At 38.3% G+C, this 27,425-nt stretch overlaps 1 protein-coding gene across 2 annotated transcripts in view; it reads left to right on the top strand.

Moving 5' to 3' along the window:
• The window catches only part of RMDN2 (regulator of microtubule dynamics 2), a 46,179-nt gene extending 20,755 nt beyond the window's left edge, over positions 1–25,424 (top strand). For both annotated transcript variants that reach the window (XM_032185735.1, XM_032185734.1), the window contains 6 exons: positions 2,427–2,502; positions 4,136–4,213; positions 12,302–12,400; positions 14,107–14,160; positions 14,249–14,329; positions 24,777–25,424. In XM_032185735.1, coding sequence (XP_032041626.1) covers positions 2,427–2,502; positions 4,136–4,213; positions 12,302–12,400; positions 14,107–14,160; positions 14,249–14,329; positions 24,777–24,830 — 442 coding nt within the window. In that variant the 3' untranslated portion in view covers positions 24,831–25,424. The remainder of the gene's footprint in view (positions 1–2,426; positions 2,503–4,135; positions 4,214–12,301; positions 12,401–14,106; positions 14,161–14,248; positions 14,330–24,776) is intronic.
• Positions 25,425–27,425: the final 2,001 nt, after the last annotated feature.

The raw sequence follows: 27,425 nt of genomic DNA, 5'->3' as shown, positions 1-27,425 counted from the left end.
AGATGGAGCAGGGCGCTGAAGAAGACCGAGGAGCTCAGCAGCTCGCTCAGCTGCGGGGTGAGGATCTGGGCAGCAGCAGCACTGCTGCTCTGCCTTGCGAGGAGCTGTGCCATGGACCTGGCAAGACGATTTCTGGATTGAATTAAAAAAACGGATGGAAGCGTATTTAGCTAGGTCCTCCCGAGTTTGTGCTGATCGTTTTCTTAATACTCCTGTCTGGATCAGTGAGAATAAAGTTTGCTTTCTTATGCTTCTTTTGTAAAACTTTAAAATCATTTCAAACATCTAAGAATTCTTTCCAGTTAAAACCTAAATTAAATAATAATAATAATTAAAAAAAAAAAAAAACACAGATCTTTTCTTTCTCTCCCAGAAATGAGCGTCTGAAATGCCGTCAAATCTTAAATCAAATTAACAGATTTATGCCAATTTCTTTTTTTGTATAGCCCCGTTCAAAAGTGTAAAATAGAGACAAAAAGAAAGTTAATACAGAAAGACGTTCTCATTTTTTCCTTGGAGGGGAAAAAAAAAAGCTTTCAAGTTAGTAGGTCAGCTTATTTTTTCATTCATTGAAAATTTCACTGTGATTTCCCTCCCCGGCGATTTTAGCTGTAAGTAGAAGTTTTTCTTTGAACTGGTTTAGACTAAGGCCCTCTTTCTTGTCACGCACAGACAGGGAAATACTGCAAGGTGCTGGATTAGCTTGTTCGCTTTTCATTGTTTTCTTTTGTAGCAGCAATCCGTTTAGCTATGGTATGCTGAGTTTATCAGATTAGCACTTAATGAGTAAAGGGAATAGGGGAAACGTTGCCTGAGTTACTGAAGCCTAATAAAGGTTTCCGTGCCTTCCCCCTCTTTCTAAATACCTGAACTTTCCTGACCCCCCCCTTGCTTTTTCTCTCCCTCCCAGCTCTTTCCCATAGGAAATACGCTCCCCATGCAGATTTAACTGTCAGAAGTAGTGCTGCCATGTGCTGGATTTTGTTCTGTGCTTGCTGGTCACAACTTACATCCTGCTCAGCAGTGTTTGGCAGGCTGTTCAGAGCTCTTACAAATTCAACTACTCATTATTCTGACTTTCATGCCTTACCTGGAAACGCTTGCAGACTAAAAATGCAATAACCTATAGTGTGGGTATTCCTAAATTAAAACCATTAGGTATGACTGTAAGCAAAGCAATTATTTATTTAGTTGTGATAACGGTGATATTTTAATTAAAATTCATTGGAGCTTGAATAATTACATTATATAAAGAAATTCAAGAAAGCTGAGGTTTAGTAATGCTTAAAAACTGTGTGCACCGTATGGATTGCGGCTCTGTTAGCATCATTAACTTAACAAGCTTCTTGCACAACTCTCCTGTTTTTCTTTGTACTTCAACTCTTTTTCCCTTTTTTAAGATTATTCTTTGTTTTAATTCAATATTACATTGCGAAATTTTTAATACAAAAGTAAAATTCTGAAAAAAGAAAACATCTGTATTGGTTTATACTACTTAAATATATCTTAGGTGGTTCTTTTAGTGTTGTACAGAAATCTAAAATTATCTTAACAGCAATGAAAATAGGCCCAAGAAATGTGGGACTGACATACATGGGAGAGCTGCCTTATGATCAGGAGCTTCTGTAGTTATTGAAGTAATAAGGACAAAGCAATAAAAGTTGAAATGAAGCATCAACAAGTCAACAGTGTTGCTTATTAAATAACTTTCTACACAGAGGCATCTCTGAAAATATTTTCAGTTTTATCTGCTTAACAATTAGACCATTTTTTAACAGAAATAACCTTACATTTCTTTTATCTCTGGTCACAGTACACAACTTTGGAAATTAAAACAAAACAAACAAACAAAAAAACAACCTTAGCAATATACAGCTAGTAATGGCAGACGGGACTTTCTAAGAGCAAAACGTTTTGTATGCTTTTTAAATAATTTTAACAATATTAAAAGAATGCTAGAGGCTCAGAAAGGCACAGAGATGCTTGAGAAGGGTAGAAGATGACTGTATGATTTTTGAGGCTTGTGTGGCTTGCTGCTGAGCCCGCCTCAAGGATTTGCCCTCCTGGGTGAGGTACCGTGGCTGATGGTGTTCTCGTTCCCAGAGTGTCACAGTCTGGAGCACGATGTGTCCAGTTAAGCTTTTGTCAATGCTGGTGCTGTGTGGAAATATTGGAGGAAAAATCCCTGTTTTTTCACTTCATTGACAGTGTCATTTAAGCTTCTTGTTTCCATTATTTGTTTTGTATTGTTTTGTTGTCTGCTCCTGAATATGTACAGTTCATGCCAAACTTCTATCCAGCTGTCAAGGTAGAAGAAAAACAGTCGTTAATCTGTGAACTAGGTATTGAAATATTTTGTAATTTGATTCAAAGGTTTATTTAAATCACAAAAAGTATGTGTGTGTGTTTTTCTTTTCCCCTCTCAGGTTTGCAATTATGTGTGGCTATATGTCTCAGTTTGAAAGTGTACAAAACAAAATCAGGAATGGTTATCTCTTTAAGGTATGTTTTTGTAGGCTTTTGGTGCTTTGTTTAAGCTATTCCTTTAACTTATTTCCTTATATAGTGTCAAAGAAATTTTTCCAACATGGTAATTCAGCCTCACAGGTTTATTTTGGTGTCGATGTTAAAGTGAAGTTATTTTTACGTATGCAAACAGATTATATGCTTTCAAAAAATAAAAAAAAATATGTAGGATTCTGGGAGGAACATCAAGATTTCTGTTATAGTTTGTAGTGAAAGGGATGAGGAAAACGGAGAAACAATTCTGTTCAGAAAATCAGAACATACAAATTGTTAAGTGATGAACTAACATAGTCCTGCAATCATGCTTCATGCCTCCTTTAATAAGTTATGTTTGTTTTAACACTGTCCTTTCAGAGGTAACTGTGTATTCTAGTTAGCAGCTTTTGTTGCATGTGCTCCCTACCTCTTGTCCTCAGTATTGCTCTGGCTGTTTGCACCCACTGCCCTCCAAGCCAGCGTCCCCCCGTTCTGGGTATCAGTGAGAGGCAGCAGATGTGCGACAGGTCCCCATCACATCCAGCCCGTGGTAGGGCTTGGAGTGTTACATTAACTACATCCAGGCTGTGCTGAGTTAGCTAAGCCTCAACTGCTGCAACTAGCTAGGTAAGAAAGAGAAAATGACAAAAATGCAACCAGAGGAGTGCTGCAGTTGTTTAAGGATGGGGTTTAAAAAGAAACCACGGTGTTAGTTGCCTTTTCAGTGAGGTTTACCTCTTCAGAAGTAATTTCTAAAATCCAAGTGAATCATTTGGCAATGCTAAAGCTTTGAGGAAAATAAGAGCATGAAAACATAGCTTCTATGTGATCAGTTTGTGGACAAAATGATAGAATAATAGGCTCTTACATCTGTATAACTCGGATATTTTAGTGACTGGCTTAGTCAGAAAAGAAGAGAGATCTGAAAGAAATGAAGCCTTAGAAGAGAGATTTATTTTGAGACAAATAGTACTTAGGGGTGAAATAATGTATCTCTTTTTCTTTAAACTCAGGTTGAGCAGTCAGAGCTTTCTTAGTAAATTAAAGAGAGAAATAAAGATATTTATGACCTATAATGACAGTGGTTTTGGAAGAATCACCATATTAGATGTTTTCTAACTGTTATTGTTTCACTGCAGCAGAACCCTTTTATTTCCTGAATTTTATGTTATAATAACAATTTGTTGTCTCCTGTACCATTTCATTGGAGCAGCAATATTATAGGGTGGAAAAGACTTCAATGATGGGTGCTGGCATGTAGGAACTATCAAAGACAGTGGTTGCTTTCTCACTGGTCTGGTGTGTGACAGTTCCCTAATGCTAACTGTAAATAAAAAGAATATAATTGAAGTTGTTGCCTTTTTCAGACAAAAGTTTTCGAGCTCTTTGACTGAAGTTTTGAGCAGTTTATTTGTGGTCTTGTTGCATTGCGTGCAAAGTTGTTAAATAATTTTGTTTGTGGTTTTCCTCAATAAGGAAATGGTTTGCTAGTTAAAATGTATTTAGGATGTTAGAAAATAATTGCAGCAAAAGAAAAGTTCCGAATTTGTATATGATTTGCAGCAAATCTCTTAGAATGTAAACACACTTGCCAAGCAAACATCTAAAGTGACACTGATTTTCTTTTTAATAGGAGCACCTAGACAAAGCAATTGAACTTAAACCTCAAGATCCTTTTTTATATTACCTAAATGGAAGATGGTGCTATTCAGTAAGTTTTCTTAATTTTTTTGTATCTTACATATTGAATATACAGAAAAAATATAATACATTTGAAATGAAGTAATGGGACTTAACACAAAGTAGGTGTTTATTGAAGTAGATGTTTGGAGCTAAATGAAGCAGTGCATATACATTTCCTGAATCAACTTCCATGTGTGTGATGTTAGTAGACTACCATACAGGCTTGGTAAATTTCAAGAGAATGTCTCAACAAAGATAAAGAGAGAAAATCTGTCGTTCAACGAAGTTTTGCAAGAAATACAAGTTTTGTTATGCCAACTCAGCAAGAGCTTTTAAATATTTTATTATTGACGTAGTGATAAGTACTCATATAAAAAAAAATAGATTGGTTTGCCAGTTTAGCAGTTGTTTGTTTGTTTTTTAGCAAAAAAGATGCTTTGTGCATATGAGAGTTGCTCTATTCTGAAGCCCACATCTTTGATGGCTCATATGACTATCCTTATCACTTCATCTTTTATGCTACGAAGAATCTCTTGTCCAAAGAAAATGTTCTTGCGTAGTCTAGGCTGTAAAAGATCATTGGGAGGCTTCTCAGAGTAGTAAAGGCTGATATACAGTGAATTCCAGCCCTGCCTTTTTCCTCCAGCTACTTCCAGTGCTAGTCATTACGAAGTGCCTGCAAACTGGAAAGAAGGAGTTGCCGTGTTATTTAGAACGTTGCAGCCTCTGACTTTGTTTGTCTTTATCTGCAACAAGCCTTGATGCCAGGTAATCTTTCAGCAGTTCTTTCAGATCATATATATAACTTTCAAAAAGCTTTCAGCAACTACATTTTTTCTCAGTTGGTCCAAATGAAGAATGACACCAACTTTTTCAAAGAGCTTATTTTGCTTTTCATCGCAGTGTGTTCTTCAATGTCAGCATAAGCAATGCAAAAGTGAGTTGCCAAAGATTGTCCTATATCATGCATGCTGTCCTGCCTTTTGAAGAGCATCTCTCTCACCAGTGATTCCTTAAGCACTTTCATATGATGTCCAACAACTGACTGCAGCTTCCATTTCTGTCAAACACTCCCAGATGTTTCTCATGGCTTATTTAACACTGGAGCTATTGCATTTGGAAGCTTTACATGTAATCTCAGCATACCTCATTTTGTTAATGCTGTGCTATCTTTTAATCGTATTTCATGTTAGTGACAGTCACCACTTACTGACTGACTACATGTGGTTTGTTGCACAGTACCATTATGAATTCATGTTCCACACTTACAGCATCTATGCAGAACTTCCTTGGTGAATAATATAGCAACAGATTAGGATTTGCCTTAGGGGGTGACCTGACTTGCATTGTATTAAGTGAAACTTCGTATGATGTAGCCACTGAAAAACAGATGTAGCCACTGAGATACTTGAGATTTATTTTTTATTTTTTTTTTGTATTTTCTTATTTTCAGTTCTTGCATTCTGTGACTCTCTTGCTGGCCTTGACAAAATAGTAGCCTGAAGAGCTAAGCGCAGACTTGCGTAGTACAGATAAACGCAACTACTGGACTAACATTTTATTTTAACTTCTAGGATGGTCAGCTGTTTTGTCACTTGTACACTTTCAGTAGCAGGATGAGGTGATTATTCAGGACATTTGTTCGGGCTTTTAGAAACCTTGCTTGAGTACGGAAGTTAGGTCTTAATCCTAGCCTTTTGAAGTTCATGATATTCCCATTAGTTTTAGCAGACTGAGTGAGTTTCTGTGCTGATCCACCAATAGAGGTTTTGGTCATGCACGTAGTATAGGTAGTCTAGGACCTTGTGGAAGATGCAGCAGATCTTGTGATCTTTTTCTGCAGACTGTGTTGTTTCATACCATGGTAATTATCCCTCAATTAGGCTGTTAGCTGTGGCATTGGTTCTAAATACTTCCTCGGGGTGGGAAGTATGATAGGGTGTTTAAAGAATGTGTATTACACTTCCTTTGTAATGCTACCTGTAGATGGAGTGATTATGCTCCTCTTAGACCCGGTGTTTTTTTCTGTTTAGTCTAGCTGAGGTTGAGGCTGGGAAGGCGGTGTTGCCCACTGCAAGTAAAACAAAGGGAAAAAAGGGCTGACCGAGGAAAAAAGGTTAGTTTGTACTTGAAGCTTTAGCTCACTTTTGGGCCAAGCTAAGATTTGCCTTAACATTTGCTCTTCCATAAGCGTTGCTTATTTGATTTGTGTTAGTTTTGCTAGAATTTGGCCTTGCCTAACTTTCTCATTGCAACACAGCCCTTTGTGAAGAGCAGTGGCGTGGCAATGTCACATTTCTTACACAGTGGCTGCTCTTGCTGGGCCAGAGCTGAAGCTGGTGCAAAGTGACACAGCACCTTCCAGCAGAACAAGGAGCTGGATTGCCACTGCCTTGCAGCACTGAGTGGGCTGATGCAGAGCTAGTGACTTTCATGTGCCACATTGTCTAAAAATCTTTTTTTTCTGGTTCTGATTTCTTTTACCATTATAAAACCAGCAGAGCTGTATGAAAGAGGTAGATGCTGGTTTGATAGGAATATCATCACTGCTTTGTTAGAGAATTAATTCTGCTATCGAGATCAGGTAGGCAAGATTTATGAAAGATCACTTTATAGATGTCATAATGGGCAAAGTATTGTCTGGAAGAGCTGCTGTGTATTCAAGAAGGCATGTGTAGCTCCCATATAGAGCATGGTTTTTATTTTGTTATGACAAAGGGAAAAAATAGCAACTATTTATGCATTGAGCAAATATAATAGAACACCACAGTAGTAGGCAACTATGGAGCCCTACCAAGTGTTACTGAAGTATTCCTTTTTCTAGAGCTAATGCACACTTCTAAATGATGGTGTGTTGTTGTTTTTTTTTTCCAGTTTATCTTCAGTGATAACGTGTAGGAAAAGTTAAATACCATATAATTGTTATTAAAATACTTTGAAATATCTGTTAAGAAAACTGAACCAGTATTTAGTGTGCATAAGAGATACTAGTATTGCAAGGAAAAACAACTGCCTCAAAATATTTTTTATCTAAAATGTCTTTAATGATGGTAAACTAAACTCCTTCTCCTCAGCCTTCCATGACATAACCAAGCTTTGCTGACCACTATCTTTTAGGGAACATTGCATGGTCTAAGTATATGCTTGCATAGATGCATGTGACTTAAAATAAGTAGTGTTTTAACCCTTTTAAGTTGCAGCTTTTTGTTGTTAAGAGATCAGCAAGAAATATTTATTAGAAGTGAAAAGATCTATGGTGCATAGTGTAGAGTAATTATTTCTTTCTTTAGAATTTTGCAAGCAATTGTCTGATAATCCTTAAAAATTTAGTGTTTGTTTTTGTTTATTGCTTTAGTGTTTAGAGTAGCTTTTAAAAAACTGAGTCCATATCTAGTTAAGACTAATGGCTACTTGCCATTATAGGAGTGACATGAGATGGCTAGCGTATAATTGTGAAACTGGAGCAGAGCCTCTGGCAAATATTAGTGGGGTGTTAAAAATTAGATTTCTTGGAATTTTAGTTTTGTAGGTTACATGCCATGTGTTGAGTTCATCTCTGGTGTATCCCAATTTAATCTATTTGGGTTACATCGGGGAACAAATTGACCCAGTTCCTTTGTCTGTGTGCTCTCTAAGTTTGCTTCTCTTACTGGAAAGTGAAAAGCCCAGGGAATTCAAGTTGGATAAATGGCTAAATGCCCATGCAGAGTGTAGGTTCGTCAGCTGGCAAGAAAGAGAATATTTATGTTGGAAGCCAGTGTTTAAAAACTGCTCTCTAGTTATTTAATCTCTTCCAGAAGTCACAACGTTGTAAAATTGTATTAAGTAATTTCACATTTAATATATTGTAATTAAAAAATCATAACAATAATACTCTGGGGATAATGAAGTAGGTACCATTAATATTTTATTGAAGCTGGATCAATGAAATCATTCTCCTTTATGGAAGACAATTGTGTTATGTGTCACCAGAGAGCTATTAGCAAGGAAATGTTGGAGGAGGATATCTTTTAGGGGTGCAGGTCCCTCCTGGCTGAATTTTCAGTCCAGATGGCTTAGTTTCCTTGGTGCTAACATCCTGGAGTTCAATAAGCTGTGAATGGGCAGGGTTTGCATTTCATCAAAACCAAATGGGAGACAAAACTGAAAACGGTCTCCAGTCACTACATGATCTAGTCGACGTGAATTTTGTTGATGCCTATGGAGGAGAAATGCATGTTAGGGTATCTCTTTTCCCAGTATTTAGGAGAGAACCACATTTTCTGCCTTAATCTTTGCTGGGAAGAGTGGTCTGGTTGGGAGAGTATTGCAGTCAGCTGCAGTTTAACTCTGTGGGTGACTTTCTTCTTTCTGGTCTTAATAGAGATTTGGGTAGGATAAGATGATGAGAACTTGCTCTTTTGACAGATCATGAGAAGAGGTCTTTCGAGCCAGATATGCCATTAGCTTTGGGACACTGAAGAGTGGCCTCCCCTCCTTGCCAGCAGCCAGGCTGTTGTGGTGACCCACACTGCTGCAACTCTAGGGAAGTTCAGGAGTTGGCTGATGGTCTCTCAGGTCCTTGTTTTTTACCTCTTCTATAGCTAGTGAGATTAGCTGTCCTCAGTATGGCAGCTGGGGAGCAGTGTTCCTGTTCAGAGTGACCCAGTACATTCAAAGGAGATCTTTGGAAACAGTGTTCTTGCAGTGCTTTTGTGGGTTTTCAGGCTGCTGGGAGGGACTTGCATCAGGAAACCTGAAAAAATGCTTGGGGAACCTGAAAAAAAAAACAGAGCTCACTTAAGGTTTGGAAATCATCTGTGGGGCAAGGACAGTCTTCCTTCTATATTGTTTTTCTTGAGTTATAGTAGTAATTACTTGCTGCATTAGCTGTTTTCTTATTACTTTCTGCTGTGCTGTACTGCTCCTGGACACACATTAAGTGAAGCTCAAGCTGATGACAGTTACAGTCTCACCCCAAACAGTCTCTTCGTACTTTATTTTCTATGGACCTTCCGATATGCTTTGCACTGTTTGAGGTAACCTTGAATGTAAAAGTTAAATTTTCACTACACTGGAGCATGCGACACCAGGGTTTCTGCTGCCTGGGCTTGTTCACACGCAGAGAACACTTAATACGGTTAGTTGGTGTGCTAGGAATAACGTTTCCATTTCACTGAACATGGCATAAAAGATTTACTGTAATAAAGTTATTTCAAATTAAAAACAGTGCTTTTGTGTGTTTAGGGGCAGGGTATCATTTCCTGTTCATCATTATTGCTCCAGGACACGATTTTGTGTCTTGCATAAAACAGCTCTATTCCCACCTCAGTTGTGCAGGCTAATGCAGGAGGGGTGTGGGGAGGCTGTTGTGATGGGATTCATCTCACTTGTCTTTAGCCAGAGGTACAACTGTCTGTGCTCCTTTTGTAGTTAAGGGGAAGAAAGAAGGGAAAGAGAAGAGTGTTCATCCAGGACTGTCATAGGTGAAATAAGAGCAGTGGCCCACTAGAAATGCTGCTGTCCCTGTGGACTGTGCAAGGAACCTGGACAAGCAGTACAAAGTGGGCACTCCATTTACAGATGGCGATAATTAGCTGCAATGAGTTCATCAAGCCAGTGGATTACAACTTGGAATACTTTAAGTATGGAATACAAACTGGAAGCATTACAGCACCATCAGGCTATCCGTGTCATAGTCATAAAGTATGGGATTGAATCCACTGTGCGTTGAAGATAAATTGCTATTGTCCATACGTGTTCTGGTGTTCTGTTTTTAAGCATTGCTTTAGATTGGTTGGGTTTGTAATATAAAAGTGGCCAAGTGTATTTTCTTTTAAAAAGTTTGAATAGTGCAAAGCAGCACCCAAGCCAGACAAAATAAGGCCTAAAACCTCAGTAAATCAGTTCTGATTAAATCTTGCAAGAAAATAAAACAACTGCCAGGAAGGACTTGTGTTTTCAATAGGTAATTATAACTCTACATGGAAAAACTGCAGTTTTGTTCCCTCATTGCAGACCAGCAGACACGTGTGTGGTAATTGTATCTGTGCGCTGTATGTGTACCCTTGGGGTGCTGGGTGGTCTTGCAGAGAACAGCATAAACCTATGGATTACCCATATTATTTCCTTCTTATCATTCTCCTGTAAGCTTACTCTATGATGAGATGGACCTAGAAATAAAGAAACCCCCTTCCTCTTCGAAGAGAATAAAGAACGCTGCAGCAGAAGAGAACAATACGTTTGCATGAATCCTTTTGACATCTTTCACAGCGTATGTCTTAGAAACTAGGGAGCAGCTAGGAAAGTGAAGTGTGGGAGGGAGCTGTATGCATACCTCCAATTTGAAGTTTTAACCAGGATGCTGCAGTTTATAACAGTGTTAAAGCAATGCAGGACAGGGGAAACATCTCGTTCTTTCTATGAACGAGAACTTGAATATTACCAGAGAGCTTTTCAAAAATAAATAAATAAACTTCATTCTCTTAGAAGATGCTTCAAGAGTGGGAGATGAGAGAGAGAATGAAGAACGCTTTTTATTACTCTCTCTGGAAGATCATTTTTAATGGTTTTGCGTGAAAGACTTATTGATAACATTTAACGGGTAAGGTGTTGAACCCTAGCAAACAACCAGCAAAACTTGGCCGGGATGCCCTCTGTCTCCAAGCAGAGTTGCTCTTATGTAGCTTGAGTCATTGAGGCCAGCAAGAAAACCTGGTCCTGTGCATTTTTCTGTTGCTTGCTGGCCTGTATTTGTACTCTTTGCAATGGTATTTTAGGGCAGTTTGCAACAAGAAAATGTGTAGAGATTGATGCCTGTTCAAAAGAGAAGTGTTCTGGCTGATGGCTGTGGATAGCTTTGTGTTACGGTGCCAATGGATTCTGATAGTTTACCATAATTAACTGTAACCTAATAGATTATTGCTGAGTTCAGCACAAGAGGGTAGGGGGAAGCAGCAACAGCCCTAAAGAGAGACTGGGAAGCCAGAGAATGAGGCGGGAATAGTCCAAAGCTGTCCAAAACCATTTTGGTTTTAACAGCGGTAGGACAGACATGAGCTCAACGCTCAACCGTGTTATTTGAATCACTTCTGCCTCTGAAACAGAGATGTCTGTAGATGTCATGACTCTTATTTCACTTCTTGTCTCTCCAGTGAGAGGCTCTCTCTCTTGGACTGCATGTCTCCCTTCTCTGTGTTGCACAGATCATGCTGGAAGTTGCTGGTAAAACACAACACCTTCATGTTTTTACTATTTTTTAACTCAGACATACTTGGTGACGGGAGCCATCAGTGCCGTGGTTCAAATAAATCCTGACATGAAGGAATCAAGTTCTGAGTTTTCTTTACAGATGTAGTAGATGTGGCCAAATGAGTGTGGCTTGTCCTTTTCAACAGGCTCCAGTCTTGCACTGCATTCCTTCCTGGCTCTGTCCTTCATTAGAGACGTGAGGTGTGTTCTGCTGTGTTAGGGGATGGAGCCAAGCATTCTGTGGCAATAACAGAGCAATTTCTGTCAGCTGTCAATATATGTAAGGGAAGAAGTCGTGTACGTTATGTGGCAATGTGACAGTGCCTTCAAGTCCCTTTCATAGCAGCCGGTCTTCCTGAAAAGAGACGAAGCCTTTGGCAAATGTTATTTGTTAGGAAAAAATGAAACCTCTTTCTTTACTGTGATTATGCCCAGCTTCTGCATAGTAAGTGAATTTGTTTTATGAGGGCCAAAAGCACTGACGTTTTGACTGCAGCAGCAACTTTTCATAATGTTGAAGAGCAGTCTACGTGGACTACCACGCTAAGGTGTCTGCCATGAAAACCTTAACAGGTTTCTAGCCTTAGAAAAATAGCATGGTCTCGTGATATTTAAACTGTACTTTAAAATTCATACATTGGAATACTCTCATATCAGCGATGTTGATGTTTTGTATTTCTTAAAGTGTACATTTCTGAGTTAATGGAATCTAATATCCAAAAGGCTATGCTTTGAGTTGGCAAATCAACAGCATAAAGCATTCCTTTACAAGCTTGTTTGCAAAATAAGTTGTATAAGTAGTACAGCAGCACAGGACAGTATTCACTCCAAAGCTGGGAAGCAATCCTAAGGGCTTTTGATTTATGCTTTTGTATTTTTATTATAGGTAGCTCAGTTGTCTTGGCTTGAAAAGAAAGTAGCTGCTGCTCTCTTTGGGACTCCACCAACTTCAACAGTAGAAGAAGCACTGCAGAATTTTCTGAAGGTAGGTTCTAGCCAAGGGTTTTCCTGTGTGACTGTTTACCAGCTGCTGTGTGTGACTGTTGTCAAGATGTCTGCTCAACAGATTATGTTCTGTGGCTATAAATCAAGGGTTCTCCTAAACACCACAGAGCTCTATAATAAAATATTTTCTTCTTCTCTATTTTAAAAATAGTTTGGAGATGAGTGGCTAGCACTTCTCTTCCTTTAGTTTTACAGAAATCTTCAATGACTTGCTATGTTAATAGTTACTGAATTTAATGCAAAATAGATATGGTTTAGTTACATAAGCCATTGAAACGAGTTAGTGATAACTACTCATTTGTCCACTTTTGCAACAGTGTTAACATAGGCAAAGAAAACTTTGGCATTGTGACACTTAGGCTTTTCTGATCTAGAGCTCTTCTTTGAATTTCAGTAGAAGCCTTTCTTCTTTGTGGGGTTGAAATGACACAGAGGAAAGACCTTTACAGTGAAGTAGAAAAGAATGTCACAAAAGTCCTTGTTCTATTTGATTGCACAGTTGTAAGACAACACTATGTGCCTAAAATGAAGCTGCCTTTCAGTGTCTTTCATATGAGTCATTTCAAACTCTGGGCCTGCTACATAGAATTTTTTTACTTTACTGAACTGAAAGCATAAACTTCCATCATTACAATTACCTTCAGTCAGTTTCTCCAAGGACAAACATGTTTTTCCTCACTATGAAAACTGTTTATTTTCTATGTTCTTTCTGTGTCTATTTAAAGATGGCACGATTTTCTGAATTTTGGAGAATACAATACATTGCCATCTTCCCAGTGTAGAGATTTTATCTGTAAGGTCAAAATCCAAAGATGGTAGAAATAATTTGAAATATATACTTTAGCTTCAGGGTATTTCATGGAGGACTGCAGAATGGCTGTGGTTTTAAGTCAACTTCTGCAACAGAAATTGAATTACCTTCGAAAAGACAATTGTGTGGTATTACACAGTGAGTGAAAGCAGCATTTTTTTTGGTTCAAGAATTGCAGCTACAGTAAGTTTCACTGATGTAATTTTTCTCTCCCCAAAGCTATTTGCTGATTTAAAGCTGCTTCTTGGTTAGTTAGATAATTGATAATATTTGTACTCATCAATCAAGGTTTTACATCCTTGATTTGTTTTAAAAGGAAGATGATCCTGAGCTTTTCAAACTACCTGAATTTTTCAGAAGATATTAATGTAAAAAGAAGGGTGAAGAGCTAGAGCTAGAAGATACGGATCTGTGCAGAAAAATAATTAAAACATTGATGAATGCAGTTCAGCATCAGTTATTCAACATGTGAATGATTGGTTGCGTGTTAATTTCTGTGATGAGGAAATAATTATTAATAATCTAGTGACAGCAGTGTCTTTTAGCCTATTGTGTAAATGGATGAATCCAATAATGTTCTATAGAATGTTCCAGTATCTTTACTACATGTAAGCATTTAGAGAGAGGAGACCAAAGAATACAGAATGCTTTTGTGTGCAATATCAACAACTTGTGTGCCTGGATTAGTGTTTGGTTTTTTAATTTTCTTGGGATTTTTTTTTTTTTGGAAGTGCTAAACATTGTGGTGCACAGTAAGGATGATTCACTCTGATGTTTGAGGAAATTTACTGCATTACAGAAAACGTTACATGGACCATGTAAATCTCCTCATGCAGTTTTTATGTCTGTTTTGTTTCCTGTTTTTTATTCTTTAGGCAGAAGAAATGCATCCAGGATATTCCAAATACAATTATGTGTATTTGGCAAAGGTAACCAAGTTCTTTTAAAACTAATGGCTTGTAGACTCTGGTATTCTTACAGTGGTCTGATTGGAAACAAAATGTTTTTTCTTCTCAGTGCTATAAAGACCTTGGGCAGAAAAACAATGCACTGAAGTACTGTGATTCTGCACTGTCAGTTCTCTCAGTTACTAATGAGGTGGGTATTGAGAGTGATAAGTTGTTCTCTTGTGACCACTGTCCTGCTTTGGTACCCATTATTACACTGTCAGTAATAATGTTTCACTTTTTCCTCTGAACACAGAACCTTCCTTTTTCCTCCATTCTAGGTTGGATTATTGCAGTTGTTTGTATCTACAGCTGTAAAGAAAAAAATCATCTTTGTTTGAGAGAGGGACTGTGTCAGTGTCAGAGGCTGTCAGAAATTGAATTGCAGTCTTTGTAATTCAACCCATAGCCGCTGAGCATGTTACTGTTCTGAAATTTTGCCTCAGACCTACTTTTTCTCAGTTGAAATTACTTGGGATTTTTGTCCCACAAGATCTACTTCTGTTCCTGAAAGCCTCTGTTTTGTGATCTGTGTCGAGGCCTGTGGGCACTGTGTGATTGTAGCTGCAGCAGAAGTGGATGAATTGTTCAAACTTGGTTTTGTCTTCAACCACAATGTGATTAAAGTGGCATAGTTCTTTGTTATATCTGCTGCAACATAATTCATTCTAAGAGATTATTAGATTCTCTTTTAGACCCTTTAGAGTATTTTAGTATATGCGAGCAAAGTTTCTAGAGATATTTGTGAGTTTTTAAGTGATTGAATTTCTCAAATGTAAACCAAGTCATGGCAAGAAGGTTCCCTCTTGCTGTCTCATCTCATGTAGAAGCAAGTTCCATAATTATCGACCTATGACTGAAAAAGTGTTACCATCCTAGAGCGTGACAAGTTCAAACCTGAGCTTTGTCAGCCTAAGGGACCCCCTTTGAGCACAGCAGATGTGGTAGGGAGAGAGAGAGGTGATTCCGGAGATGAATTGGCCCTATCCCATTGAGTTCTTTGAAGTTAAGGAAAAAGACCATTAAATAGCTCTGTGTTTTGATTGACAATAAGCGCTGTGTGTGGAGCACTAACATGTTTATGTCAAATGTTCCCACTCAGAAGAAAGACCACTGCGTGCCTCACCAGCAGCTGCTCCTGGGTGGCATTTGTTTTTGGTCCAAATGAGAGCATGTACCAATCATAAATTAAGCAATCATTGCTTAAGTTCATTGTTTCTTTAAATACGTACTGATGTAGACACGATATAATAACATCTTAACTCTTTATTCTTTACCTTTTGTTGAAACGTACCTTCAACTTGTGCATTTTTACAGAATGTTTTTACAGAATTATCAGTTATTTTCTACCTTTGTTGCATAAAACATAGGAGAAATGGTTTGAGAGAGAGCGCATGCAACTGCAATTGCTTGAACTCAGCCTGTTTTGTATATATCTGCTTTGACTGTGTTCATGCATCTTATTTTATTTTTTCTGTATTTAACCTACTACATGCCAGGTCTTATCGCAATGAACTCTGTAGCTATCCAGCACAATTTCAAACATATGCATTGCAGAAACTTCTGGTGGGCAGAAGGCTGTGTGTGTTTAGTGAACTGGAAGTCATGCAGCATGTTCATCAGACTCCTTGGAAAAGCACAGAGATAACACAGAGTTGTATTCATCTTTGGTAACAGCAGCTGGACAAAATTTTGGTGTCTAGTCACAGGTAGTTGCTGAGGCTCCCCGTACGCTCAGTGGAGGAAAGACAGAGGCTTCCAGGTGTCTCATCCTGACTCGTTTCCCTGGTGGGTGAGAGAGATTAGGTGTGAAGACACGTGTAAGATGCATACCTGAGACACCTGACTTCCAGACTGCATAGTTAATGGGAGGTGAATCCTACCTCTGAAGGCCAACGGCATCAGTCTAAACGTGAGCTCAGTTCAGTCCTCAGAGTTCAGTGTTTCCTGGGCCACCCTGGGGACAGGGGTTAGTCCCTGCCAAAAGGAACACCCTGTCACATTTCTGAAGTGCCAGCAGGCCAGAGGTGAGAGCAGGAATTTGGGAGCAATTTGAGGTGCGTGTGTATTCTGGCAAGCAGAGTGGTGATGAAATAAGAATCATATTGGTCTGTGAACCGAAGAAGCAGCAGCAAGCAGCACCCAAAATCTTCTGTCCACCTGAAGATGACAGCAAGACAAAGTCCTCTTCTGTTTTGACTAATTCTATAGATATCACAGATTTGTCTGCTTTGGTTCATTCGCTTGTTTTGTTTTAAGTTTAGAAAAAAGGGTCTAAGAAAACACAGTACTGGAGCAACCATGTGTTGTGTTTTGTTTTGTTTTGTTTTTTATTAAAGCAGGCAGCACAAGGTAACACCAAGCTCACATATGGGAATTACTATAAAATAAAGATCTGGAACACAAACTCTTTGAATGCTAACTGTTACCATGAATCCCAGTTGAATTAGAATACCGTGTCTCACTTGTTTAGAGAAAAACTGTTAATTCTGGGGGAAATGTGTTGGAACTGAAATGATTCAGAGCTTGGAGCTGTATGTAGGAATAACATTTAGTCAGGCTAGTTTAAGGGAGGGAAGAGACTGTAATGGCTGGAGACTGAATTGCCTACAGCCATGTGAAATGCAGGGTTTGTGGTCTGGAATAGAAAACAGAGTTCAGCAGCAGTTTGATGATTCCTTTCCGTTTGCCACAGCACAGGATCTTAAGGTTGTCAGCAGCATAGGATGCAGTCACAGTCATGTGAAACCCATCATTCCTAAGTATAATCATAGTTTCTCATGTGAGTTGTTTTAAAACATCTTTTTCTTCAGGCAGGGGAATTCCTTTGTTTCTAAATGTTATTTTTTTCTGAGAAACGTATATATATATGTATAAAGGCATAAAATCAGTTGTAGACTGAGACATGCTTGCTGGAATGGTGCCACAGTGAGGAAATACGTACTATTTCATGATACAAATCACCCTGCAGCATAGCTATGAAAAATAATAGTAGATAATGGTTTAATTTATTTATTTTTTTTTTGCTTCTGAGCATCCACAGTTTCCGTTGACTTCAGTGGGAACTAGAGTTACTCGGCATCAGTAAAATAGCCCATAGCTCATTTTAATCCCCAGGTCAAATTCTCAGCTGGTCTAACTCAGGGTACTTCTTTGACATTTGTCTAGGATTCATTTCATGTAACATTGCAGGCTAAGTGAGATGGTTTTGGTCTTGAATGTTGTATCGCATCCAAATAGCCTTTCCGTGTGTATTTTCTACCACTTACAGAATATCTTTTTCATTCCAGTGGCTTCCAAACAGAATTAATTCTTCCAAAAAAAAAAAAAAAAAAGGCAAAACAAACAAAAAGAAAAAACAACAACCAACCAAACAAAAAACTTGTAAAAGGGTACTAAAGAAGTAATCAAGGTAGAGACAACTTCTGATTGAATGGCTGACTCCTGTAAATCCTAATATTAGTGTGATTTTTTTTCATAGTTTGGCACATTTTCAGCCAACCATTCTGTGATATATTTTTTTTTTTCTTTTGAAAGGGAATACAAGAGAAATGGTGTTTTTGGTAGAAATTAGATCTGTGAAACAAAACTCCTGTTACAGCACTACATTAGAGATCTTTCTCCATCATCTCTACTCTAAACAGAAACCTCCGATGAATCATATGGTCCTTCCTTGGCCATAAATACCGTCACACTGTGGGGTGGTATTACATAGCTGGAGGTGCATGGGACATGAAATTGTCCTGCTTTTCTCTGGTTGCTGTCCAGGTGGATAACCCCTGGGTCCTGGGAAACATTTACCCCTTCAAAAATAGACATCCTAACGCTTAGCATTGCTGTGAGTTATTGCAAAGTGTGTAACAGCTGCTCTGTTTATCTCATCGAACTTGCACTACCCTTACTGAGACTCATTATTTTGTTATGTGCTCAGAGCCTCGTTGAGTGTGGCTACATAAAGGGCTGTCAAAACCAGATGTGGTGGACTACTGTGATGGGAAAATACCTTTCTTTGAATTTGGAAAAAATATATATATTTGAAAACATGAATGTTCTTATATTCAGAAAGACAAAATCAGTGTGTGGGTGTCTGAGCTTGATTAAACACACAGTGCTTTTCACATGAGTGGAATAAGGTGATTTGACAGAGCTAGGTAGATGACACCAATTTCTTGTTTATAAAAGATCGTTTGGCATTTTCAGGGGAGGAACTTGTAGAAAATGTACATATAAATGTAGAATTATGAAGTATAAATGTGAAGAAATTACTATTTTTTTCTTGTCTGGAGGTGAGCTTGGGGATTGGGAATGAACCATATGTGCTGTTAGGGCCAGTGAGCTCACAGTGAGGTATTAGCAGCCTAACAGAGAAAAAGATGTAGTGGATTAATTCATTAAAAGCTCAAAGTTCAGGTCTCTCCGACATGTTTTAAAAACAAATCCAAAAAGCAGTAGTTACGTTACAATAAATTTCTTCTTCCTGGTTTTCTCTTTTCAGCTCTTCTAAAACTACAAAATAAATGTTTGCACTGAGAGGTACTGAAAAGTCTTACTTAAAATGCAGATAAAAAGTTTCCTGGAGCTAAGAATGTATTTTAAAGTTATTGGTGACTTTAAAAATATTAATTTAAAAAGCACTCCTTCCTTCCCAACAAAAATAAAGGCAATTCAGAGTTAAAAGTAACAAGAAAGAGAGATTTAGATATTAGAGAACTTTATCATTCTGACATTCACTTCTTACAGCTGGAGCATGGCAGGAGTGTAAGGGTTGGTAAGGAATCTGCCTGCAGCCGCAGTGACATTTGAAATCTGGGGAAATCAGTGTGGAAGAGAAGGAAGTAAAAGTAATAACGGGAAAGAATGGTGGCTGAATGTTTAAATAAGAGTGTAGCTGTTGAGAAGAAATAATGCCTGTAAGATTTTCTTACTTTTTTTTTTTTTTTTTTTTTTTTTTACAATTCATAATTAATTTCACAGGTTATTAATTCACATTTTGAATTTTGTTTGTAAATAAAAGAATGGGAGTTTAAAAGGGATTGAAGTGAGAGCGGATTATTATAAACTTCAGCTTCTATCAGTTGTTCTCATCACAACAGACTTTTTGAATATCCTGAATTTTCCAATACAAGTTCACCAAGAAATGCCTCCTCCAGCCGCCACTGACTGGTTCTGTGTAGCAGACCTTGCTGTGATATTTCCAATAGATCTCATTTGAAGTTGCTGCAGTTCTTCTGAGTGAGAATTTAAGGAGGAAAAATTTAATTTGCTTTTAAAAGAAGGGTAAAAATTATGAATTTTCTTTTCATCTTCCTGATTTTCCCCTGTTAAGATATATCAAACTATACATGTTGCTCAGTGCAAAATGTTACTGTCTTCAGAGGATGTTAATTCCTTTAGATTTTATGTGCGTTGCTATCCAAAAGCAGAAGTCCATAATGCTTTATTTACACAATAAAGGAAGCATTCGTATTTGTGTTCATGTTGAATTTTGGACTATTGCTTTTCCTGCTAATGCTGTTTGTGAAGTTGAACAAGAACTTCCTAGCAGCTACCACCAACCCCAAATTAAAAGTTCTTGTGGATGCACTGTTTGTCAAAAATTACAGTAACTGCTAAAAAAAAAAAAAAAAAACAAAAAAAACACAAAAACAATGACAAAAAAAACACTATTAAAAGCTATTCCTTAAATTGTGGTTCAGTTTACACTGAATAAGAGTGCTTCGAGCTCAGGGAATAGTCCTTTTAAAAACTCATTGCAAAGAGATCACATTTCAAACTGTAAAATGCTGCTAAAAATGAGACATTTGTAAAAGATCAGCTTAAAGAAGTTGAGACCTCCATTATTGTAAATTATTTTATCAGTGTATTTTTCTCTTAGTGATTGGGCTGATTTGCAATCTGCATCATTTTGAAGTTCTTGCTGAAAGGTTTGTTTGCATTGTCTGCTAATACTTTATCTCCCTCCAAAAGCCATTTCCCAAAATGCTGAAGCTATTTTTTGTGGTGTAGTATTTTCATACATAGGGAGAAAGCCTGCATTGATAAATGCCGAGTGAATTACAGTTTGTGGTTTAAATGACTAGTTTATCACGCAGTACTGGAGGCAAAATCCTGAGGAAGGCAGCACAGTTTTAGCACAGCTGTTCGTGCAGCAGGAGTGCTCGGCAGGCAGCTCCTCGGAGCACGGAGCGGGTCTCCTGCTGGCGGTGCAGGAGGAGTACTTCCAGAGCAGGATTCTCGGAGGCATTGCAGGATGAAGAGGTGTGCAGTTACTTTCCTGGTTTTGAAGAGTGGCCGAGGGACGTCAAGCTTCCAGGAGTTTAAAGCATGTTGTCCTGGGGCCAATAGACAGGGTGGAGGGAGAGCCTCAACAGGCATCTCTCTGAACATCTGCTTTTGGACACCAACAGCTCCATACAATAATTAAAGGAAACCAGAGTATGGGTGCAACCAGGTCTTGTAAATTAGAAAAGAATCTGCTGGTGGATTAAAATTTTGCTCCGTTAGCAATTATTCTGAACGGAAATCTGACATTTTGTAATTGTTCAACAGCAGTCCTAGAACTAGCTGAACTATTTAGTCCTCGACATCTGGGTGTGAAAGGGTGTTTTCCTGTCTGCTCAAAGTGTAATCAGAACATGTTGAATTATTGTCAACTACATATTTTAAAGCTGTGCTTACCTTGATCCTAGGAGCCTTGAGAAGTTACAGTTCATCCCCAGAGGAAGATACTAAAAATATGAAAGAACACAAAGCGCCCTGACTTGGGATGTACGGCAGTCATACAGAAAGTTGCAAGTGAAAGATTGTATTGGTTTATTGAAGTATCTAAGGGAAGGAAAAAAAATACATATGCCTTGGTGTGCAAACAAACACCTACTACAGTCACGCCGTGTGTGAGAATCTACTATGACATTGGGAATGGATAGCATATAGCTTTATATGATTTATATGCTCCACAAGAGCTATTGCTCTCTAATTAACAATCCTTGTGCCTGTTAGGGAGCCTTTTTTGTTACAGCCCAGGGTTTTTCCTGGAGCTGTGAAGGAATGATACAGCTGTACCCGAAAGCAGGGGTGGCTCTCAGCACCTCCTTTCTGTTACCACATATCAGAGCACAGCTTTGGACCACCCTCGCAGCCCTCACATTTAATATACCAAGCAGCCACACTGACTTCAGTGAAACCCTACAGGATGCATGTCAGCTCGGGATTTGGCTCTGGCTGCGCAGTTATGTTGTAGTTGGCTGGAGTTACCATTCTGTCGGTGGTCATGGGGGTCTATCTGTTCTCCGCTGACAGTTGGGACTTTGTCGACAAGTGCACACATGTGTAGTGCCTGGGCTGAGTGTGCTTAGTGCATACGGAAATAATTAGCTGAGATGGAAGGTAAAATCGTTATCTTTCTGTCAGTTCTAATTGCTTTTTAAGTTTTATATGCACATTTATACACTATATTTTTAAGTTGTATATGCACATTTATGTCGGTGTGTATGCTTATTGATATATTTTTTTATTTTTTTAGCAGAAATTAGCTGTAAAAATGTGGGCTACATGCAGTTAAGCCAACATTCCCTTCTTCCTGCCAGCTATCTCTTCTCTCTTGCTCTTGTTTTCAACTCCCTCTCTTCCCTTCTTCAGCCCCTGGCCTCCCAGGTCTTTTTTTTTTTTTTTTTTTTTCCTGTGCATATCCCCTGTGAATGATGAAACAGAAGAGAATGGCAACTAAAGAGGAGAAGGGGAAAATGCAGTCACTGACCCTGTAACTCCGAATACCCTTCGTGTAGCAGTTAGCAGAACATTTGAACTTGTGTTCAACTCTGAAAATTATATGAGAAGTGTTTAATAAATGTAAGCCTTGACAGTAAAAAGTCAAGGTTGAAAATGGCTGGGTATTTAGTGAACGCTGAACTAAGCCTCAGGGGGAACAAATGGGACTGACGCAAAATACATTGCATTCCTTGTGCCTTGCACCTCTTCCTCTTCCTGCTGCACTCTAGAGGGAGATCAAAGCCTGCCTGTCCTTGGAAAAACAAAACAAAAAAAAAAAAACAACAAAAAATTTAAAATAAACAAATTTAAAACAAAAATTGTTCATTTTTAGAAAGCCACAGACCCAGAAATCAAAGAGAAAGCACGTTGTTCAAATATAGGACTTCAAGCCTTTACAGTTAATTGAAATAAAGCTTTGACATTAATGAAGTTTTCATCCTTAAGACTGGAGACAGGCTCAATGAACAGCGGTCTGGGCTTCTCTCTCCTTCTGGTGTGACATAACTCTGGGTCTGCAAGGACCTTCTCCAAGTGTGACAATATTGTTCCCTTCCCTGGCCGTTCTCAGCTTTGCTTTTAACACCATTACAGACTTTTAAAATGCTTTTACCATCTGGGTTATTATTATTGACTGGAAGCCACTGGCTCGATTAACGCAGTCCATTAAATAGTTTGTAACGATTATACTTCTTGTTCCTGATCCAGTCTTGTTTAGAACTGGCAACCCAGAGCAGAGAGTTTTGCACGTTTGCAGTTTCTTCTCCAATTAGTTCTTAGAACAGTCACAGTTTTGCTTCATTCTTTGTCCTAAGCTCAGAGGGAGATTCAGGAAGGATTGCTCAATGGTTTTGGGACCTTGCAACTCACTAGAGCTCCTTGTTTCTTTCCTTAGAAGCAAAGGACTATATTGGGCAATTACACGTGATTGCTTGGAGCTGTATTTTAAAAAGCTGTGTCATGAAAAATGAGTAAAATCTGTCAACCCATGAAATGCTGGACACTGTTCAGATATGAAAAACCTGCATCATCGTTATTTTTGGCTTAGAAAAGTGTAAAAAAAAAAAAAAAAATAGGACCAGATACAATGAAACCATTTTCTTAATAACGTGGGACAGTATCTGGCATTTTACTTTTTTGTTTAATGGAGTTTGGCATAATTTGCACAAGTCGACTGTGGTAAGTACAGAAGAGAGTGTATTTTCCTTAAATTAATGAATGTATTGGTACAGATCTTGAGTTTCCTGGTTTTTATTGCAAGCCATGGGCTGGTGCTCCAGGCAGCCTGTAGTGATGTGGAATTTAAGGGGTGCTGAATTCAGTGTGATGTTTCCTTCTGTTAGAGTATTTTGGCAAGAGCTTACTGGCTTTGCAGTGTGTGCCTTCCAAGGCCTCTGATAAATGATTAGGCAGATAGTTTAGCCTATTGTTGCCAGTGGGAGCAAGGCAATGACTCCAAGAGAAGCATCCAGCTAATGTATTAATGCCTTAATCCAGACCAATAATATAATGTATTTTGACGTGTCTGGCATATGGTTTTTATCATCTCAATATTCTTCTCTGTTCCTCCATGACATTATGGACAACTAACCAAAATAAAGAGAAGCAGGGATTTCTTCACCCGTAAAATGTATTTTAAAATATCCAGTATTTTGTTCCAGCTCTTTGGTTGATTGGATAATGAAGTGATCCTGAAATTCAGTTATTACTTCACTGTCTGTCAGAAGTATTTTCTTTCAGAATTGCTTGTGGCATTATCTGGGAAAGGAATACTGGTCTCTGTCATTAGAAATACTTGCACAAAATTTGTGATGTCCATGTGCTCTTGGCTTTGCGCTTCTGAATGCACACGAGCGCATATACTGGGTGGTTGGACCCTTACCAGCCTGGAGGTATGAGGTGCTGAATTTTTAGAAACGTGGACTTAAACCAAGGTGCATTTTGCAAGTTTTGCAGCAGCAAGTAGAGCAAGTGGATTATACCCAGGGGACACTTCAAAAATGAGCAGAATAATGGAGTTTTATGCACGTGCTCCTTTCGTAACTGGTTATATATGGAATAGGCAAAATGTATGTTACTGGTTACCTCTGAAAGAGTTCTGTGGGCTGGGCTTGGTTTACAGCCCCATGCACACTGTGCATTTACTTGTCAGGCTAAAAGGAGCCTTTCCCTTCTGTCATAGGAGATATATTATGGTATTGGCTCTGACCACAGCAGGTTATTTGCCCCTTGCTCACTGACTGGCTCCACTCTTCTGTGAGCCCAGTAGATTAGGTAGAGCCCACCAACACCAGTCTGGATGGTACTGAAGCTGCAGTCACTCCGTGGTGGTGAGTACAGATAGCAATGGCTTTATACACTGAAGCCACTATCTAACCTTTGTTGTTAATTGCCTTTTCCAGTGTTTCCTTGTTAGTTGGATATTAAATCGTTAGCAAACATCACAGAAGTACCCGTAGAAAAACTGCACAGTCAGGTTACCAGCTTGCATAAAGTATAAGGCAAGGATGTACTTTATACAAGTTACACCAATAAAAGTTGTAGCCCGGGCTGAAAGGCTTACTTGTCTGCTGAGAAGGATATGTGGGGCTAACATTTTAAGTGCTTTAACAGAGCTGTAAAAGGAGGGCTGCCATCTGGCTCTTGTTTTTACTTCATGCTTTATTTTTGCAATCACTGACAAATTAACTTACTTTACGTCTTGTACATTCTGTGGCTATTCCAGTTGTGTGTTATGTCTGTTGTTAGTAAAGAAATGTGGATAGGCACGTATTAGCAAACCAAGGGATTTATCCTATTTGAGTTGATGCATGATTGTCTGTTTCTTTCAGGACAAAGAGGCCCAGAAAGACTTAGAGGCTTTACTTCTCACACTGAAGCTCTGATACGATGCACTTTTTAACTCTTCACGTTGTGATAAAACTGAAGAATTAAAACGAGAGTCTGTAGTGATTGGGGACTGCAGGTGAATTCCAGCTAAGTCAATGGGAAAACTGTCTCTGATTTTTGTTGGCTTGGATCTTGGCCTTTGAGCATCTGGCAATTATGACATGAAAACGACACGTTCATTTTTGATTATTTATAATCTGGTATTGAAGTTTAATTTGAGATTGCTGACACTGTGAATTCGATTCTCTAAACAGGAGGTCCACTGCTGGCAATGGACATACTGGGGATAGAATGCAAAATGCACACATCTTACTCTTTGAAAGATTAATCAATAAATACATGATGCCAGCATAGAACTGCATGTAGCAAAAACAAAAATGTTTCTATAATAAATTATATTTGTATCAACTAATCTACACAGTTGTGTACAAAAGGAAATCATGTATGTGTATGTTTACACATTATTCTTATAAAATTAGAATCTTATTAAAGTAAAAGCTGTTGCTTCCACAAAGCTCTTTTTACCTTAAACCTACTGCTGGTTTTACATGGAAACATGAAAAATTTATAAATAAAATATTTAAGTTGTATTTTATTTGTAACATCAACAAGTACAATATTAAAAATCTGACTGATGAAATTCAGTGATCTGGATGAGTATATTACAGCTGTGATGTTTAGTGGTTTTGTTACGAGATCTCCATCAAGTTTGTGAATCCTGGATCTTTCTGTTTAAGCAGTTGTCTAATGGGATGGTGTTAATATGTTTTATGAGAACTTAGTTCAGCAGGTAACTATCCCTAATCTTTTGTATAATGTAACCTACACATAAAAATACATGCTCTATCTGAGCATGCGGGACGGGAGTGTTCAATAAAATGTGGTGGGCAGGGAGATAATTTTGTTCACCATTGAACTGATCCAGAATTCACCTAAGTGTAATGAAGAACAAAGGTCTGTTTTCATTGTTTTTGAATTCAGGGTCTTAATCTTAGATGTGGGGAGTTTATCTGGAAGAAGAAAGTATTTCTGTTAAAGGAGACAGAGGAAGTATAATTGGATAAGGACAACTGCACAATCCCTTGGCTTGTTTGATGTGTAAGGTAACATGGACCAGTTTATGGCTAAGGTGAGGAGGACTCATATGGCACCAATATATTGAACTAATAATTGGGCCTTTAATTTAGGATAGTTATATTAGCTTATAGGCATCTAGGAGCTATTGTGGTCTCAGCAAAGATCTAAAAATAGGGCTGGTGTGAAGGACTATGTGAAGAAGTCATACGGATGTATGACTGAAGCATCTCTTAGTAAGAGTGAGCTTTTAACTATTAACGACAGAAGGCAATAGCTGCAGTAGACCAGAGGAAGACATGTGGAGTTGTATTAAATTTAACCTGAATCTATGACGCCTTATAAAGTACAGAGATTTCTCAAGCTTTTCATAAAAAAAAGACTGTCCTTCTTAAAACAAATTCGTTTAAAATGTATTTTCAGAAATGCAAGCCTTACTGTGACATAACTGAACAAACTCTGAAAGTTCAGAACTGGTTTGAAGTTGTTGCTGTCGTTTTCATAGTTTTTATTATCCTGAAGATCTTCACAAATCAAAATAATAATTTTATTTATTTTTTACTGCTCATTCTGAGGGAAAATAGTTCCTATACCTGTTTTTCAGTCCCAGAGTTCTCCTTTTTTCTCACACAATTTCAGAAAAAAAGGGAAATACGTGAGTGAAATCCTATTAGATAGCTCCTTCCGTGACAGAACAACTGGTGTGTGGACAGAGAAGCTGCAAAGGTGACATGTCTTGATTTTGGTAAGGGACTTCTGGGAAAGGCTGTTTTTCATATTTTTATACCCAATGCAGGAAGCATATCCTAAATGGAACTATGAGAGTGATTGGTGCTTAGGGTTGTTAGCAATTCACTGTCACCTAGGAGGATGCAGTAAATAGGGCTTCTATTTAAATAATTTGTTACTTGATGAATAAAATAGTTTGGATTATCCATCTTAAGTAACAGGATGGGGGAGATCTGGAAGTGGAGGTCACTCTGAGGAAGAAGATGTGTAGATTCCAGTGAGTGGCAGGCTAGTCATGGGTCAATAATGTCATGTTTTGGTGAGAAAGCAGATTTCATAATAGAGTGAATAAATAAGAGTTCCCCATTAAATGCACATGAAATAACCTTTTCCTCTAATTAGGCCTAATAAGCTCTGAGCTGGAATACTATATCCAATTTCAGGCATCACACTACAAGCAGGCTGGGGGCTAAATGGAAAGAATCCAGTGGAGAGAGACAAGTAAGATGAGAGGGCTAGACAACATCATTTTGTGTGTTAAAAAATGAAAGTATTTGGTTTGTTTAGTCTGTAGAAGCAACGAGCAAAGGAATACTCACATTTGTAAAAAAGCTATTGAAGACAGGAAAGAAGAAAAAAGCAAAAAAAGTTGTCCTCCAAATCCCCTGTTCACAAGACAAGAAGTAATTGGCAACTTTTGCAAAGCCCCGCAGTACATTTCCTGAGAACATTATAAAATCACTTACACAAGTTTTTAAGAAAAAGTTGAAAAAGTCTTTAAACGTTGG

This window comes from Aythya fuligula, chromosome 3 (assembly GCF_009819795.1).
Source record: "Aythya fuligula isolate bAytFul2 chromosome 3, bAytFul2.pri, whole genome shotgun sequence".
Lineage (NCBI taxonomy): Eukaryota > Metazoa > Chordata > Aves > Anseriformes > Anatidae > Aythya > Aythya fuligula.
This window is presented reverse-complemented; position numbering and strand designations above follow the sequence as displayed.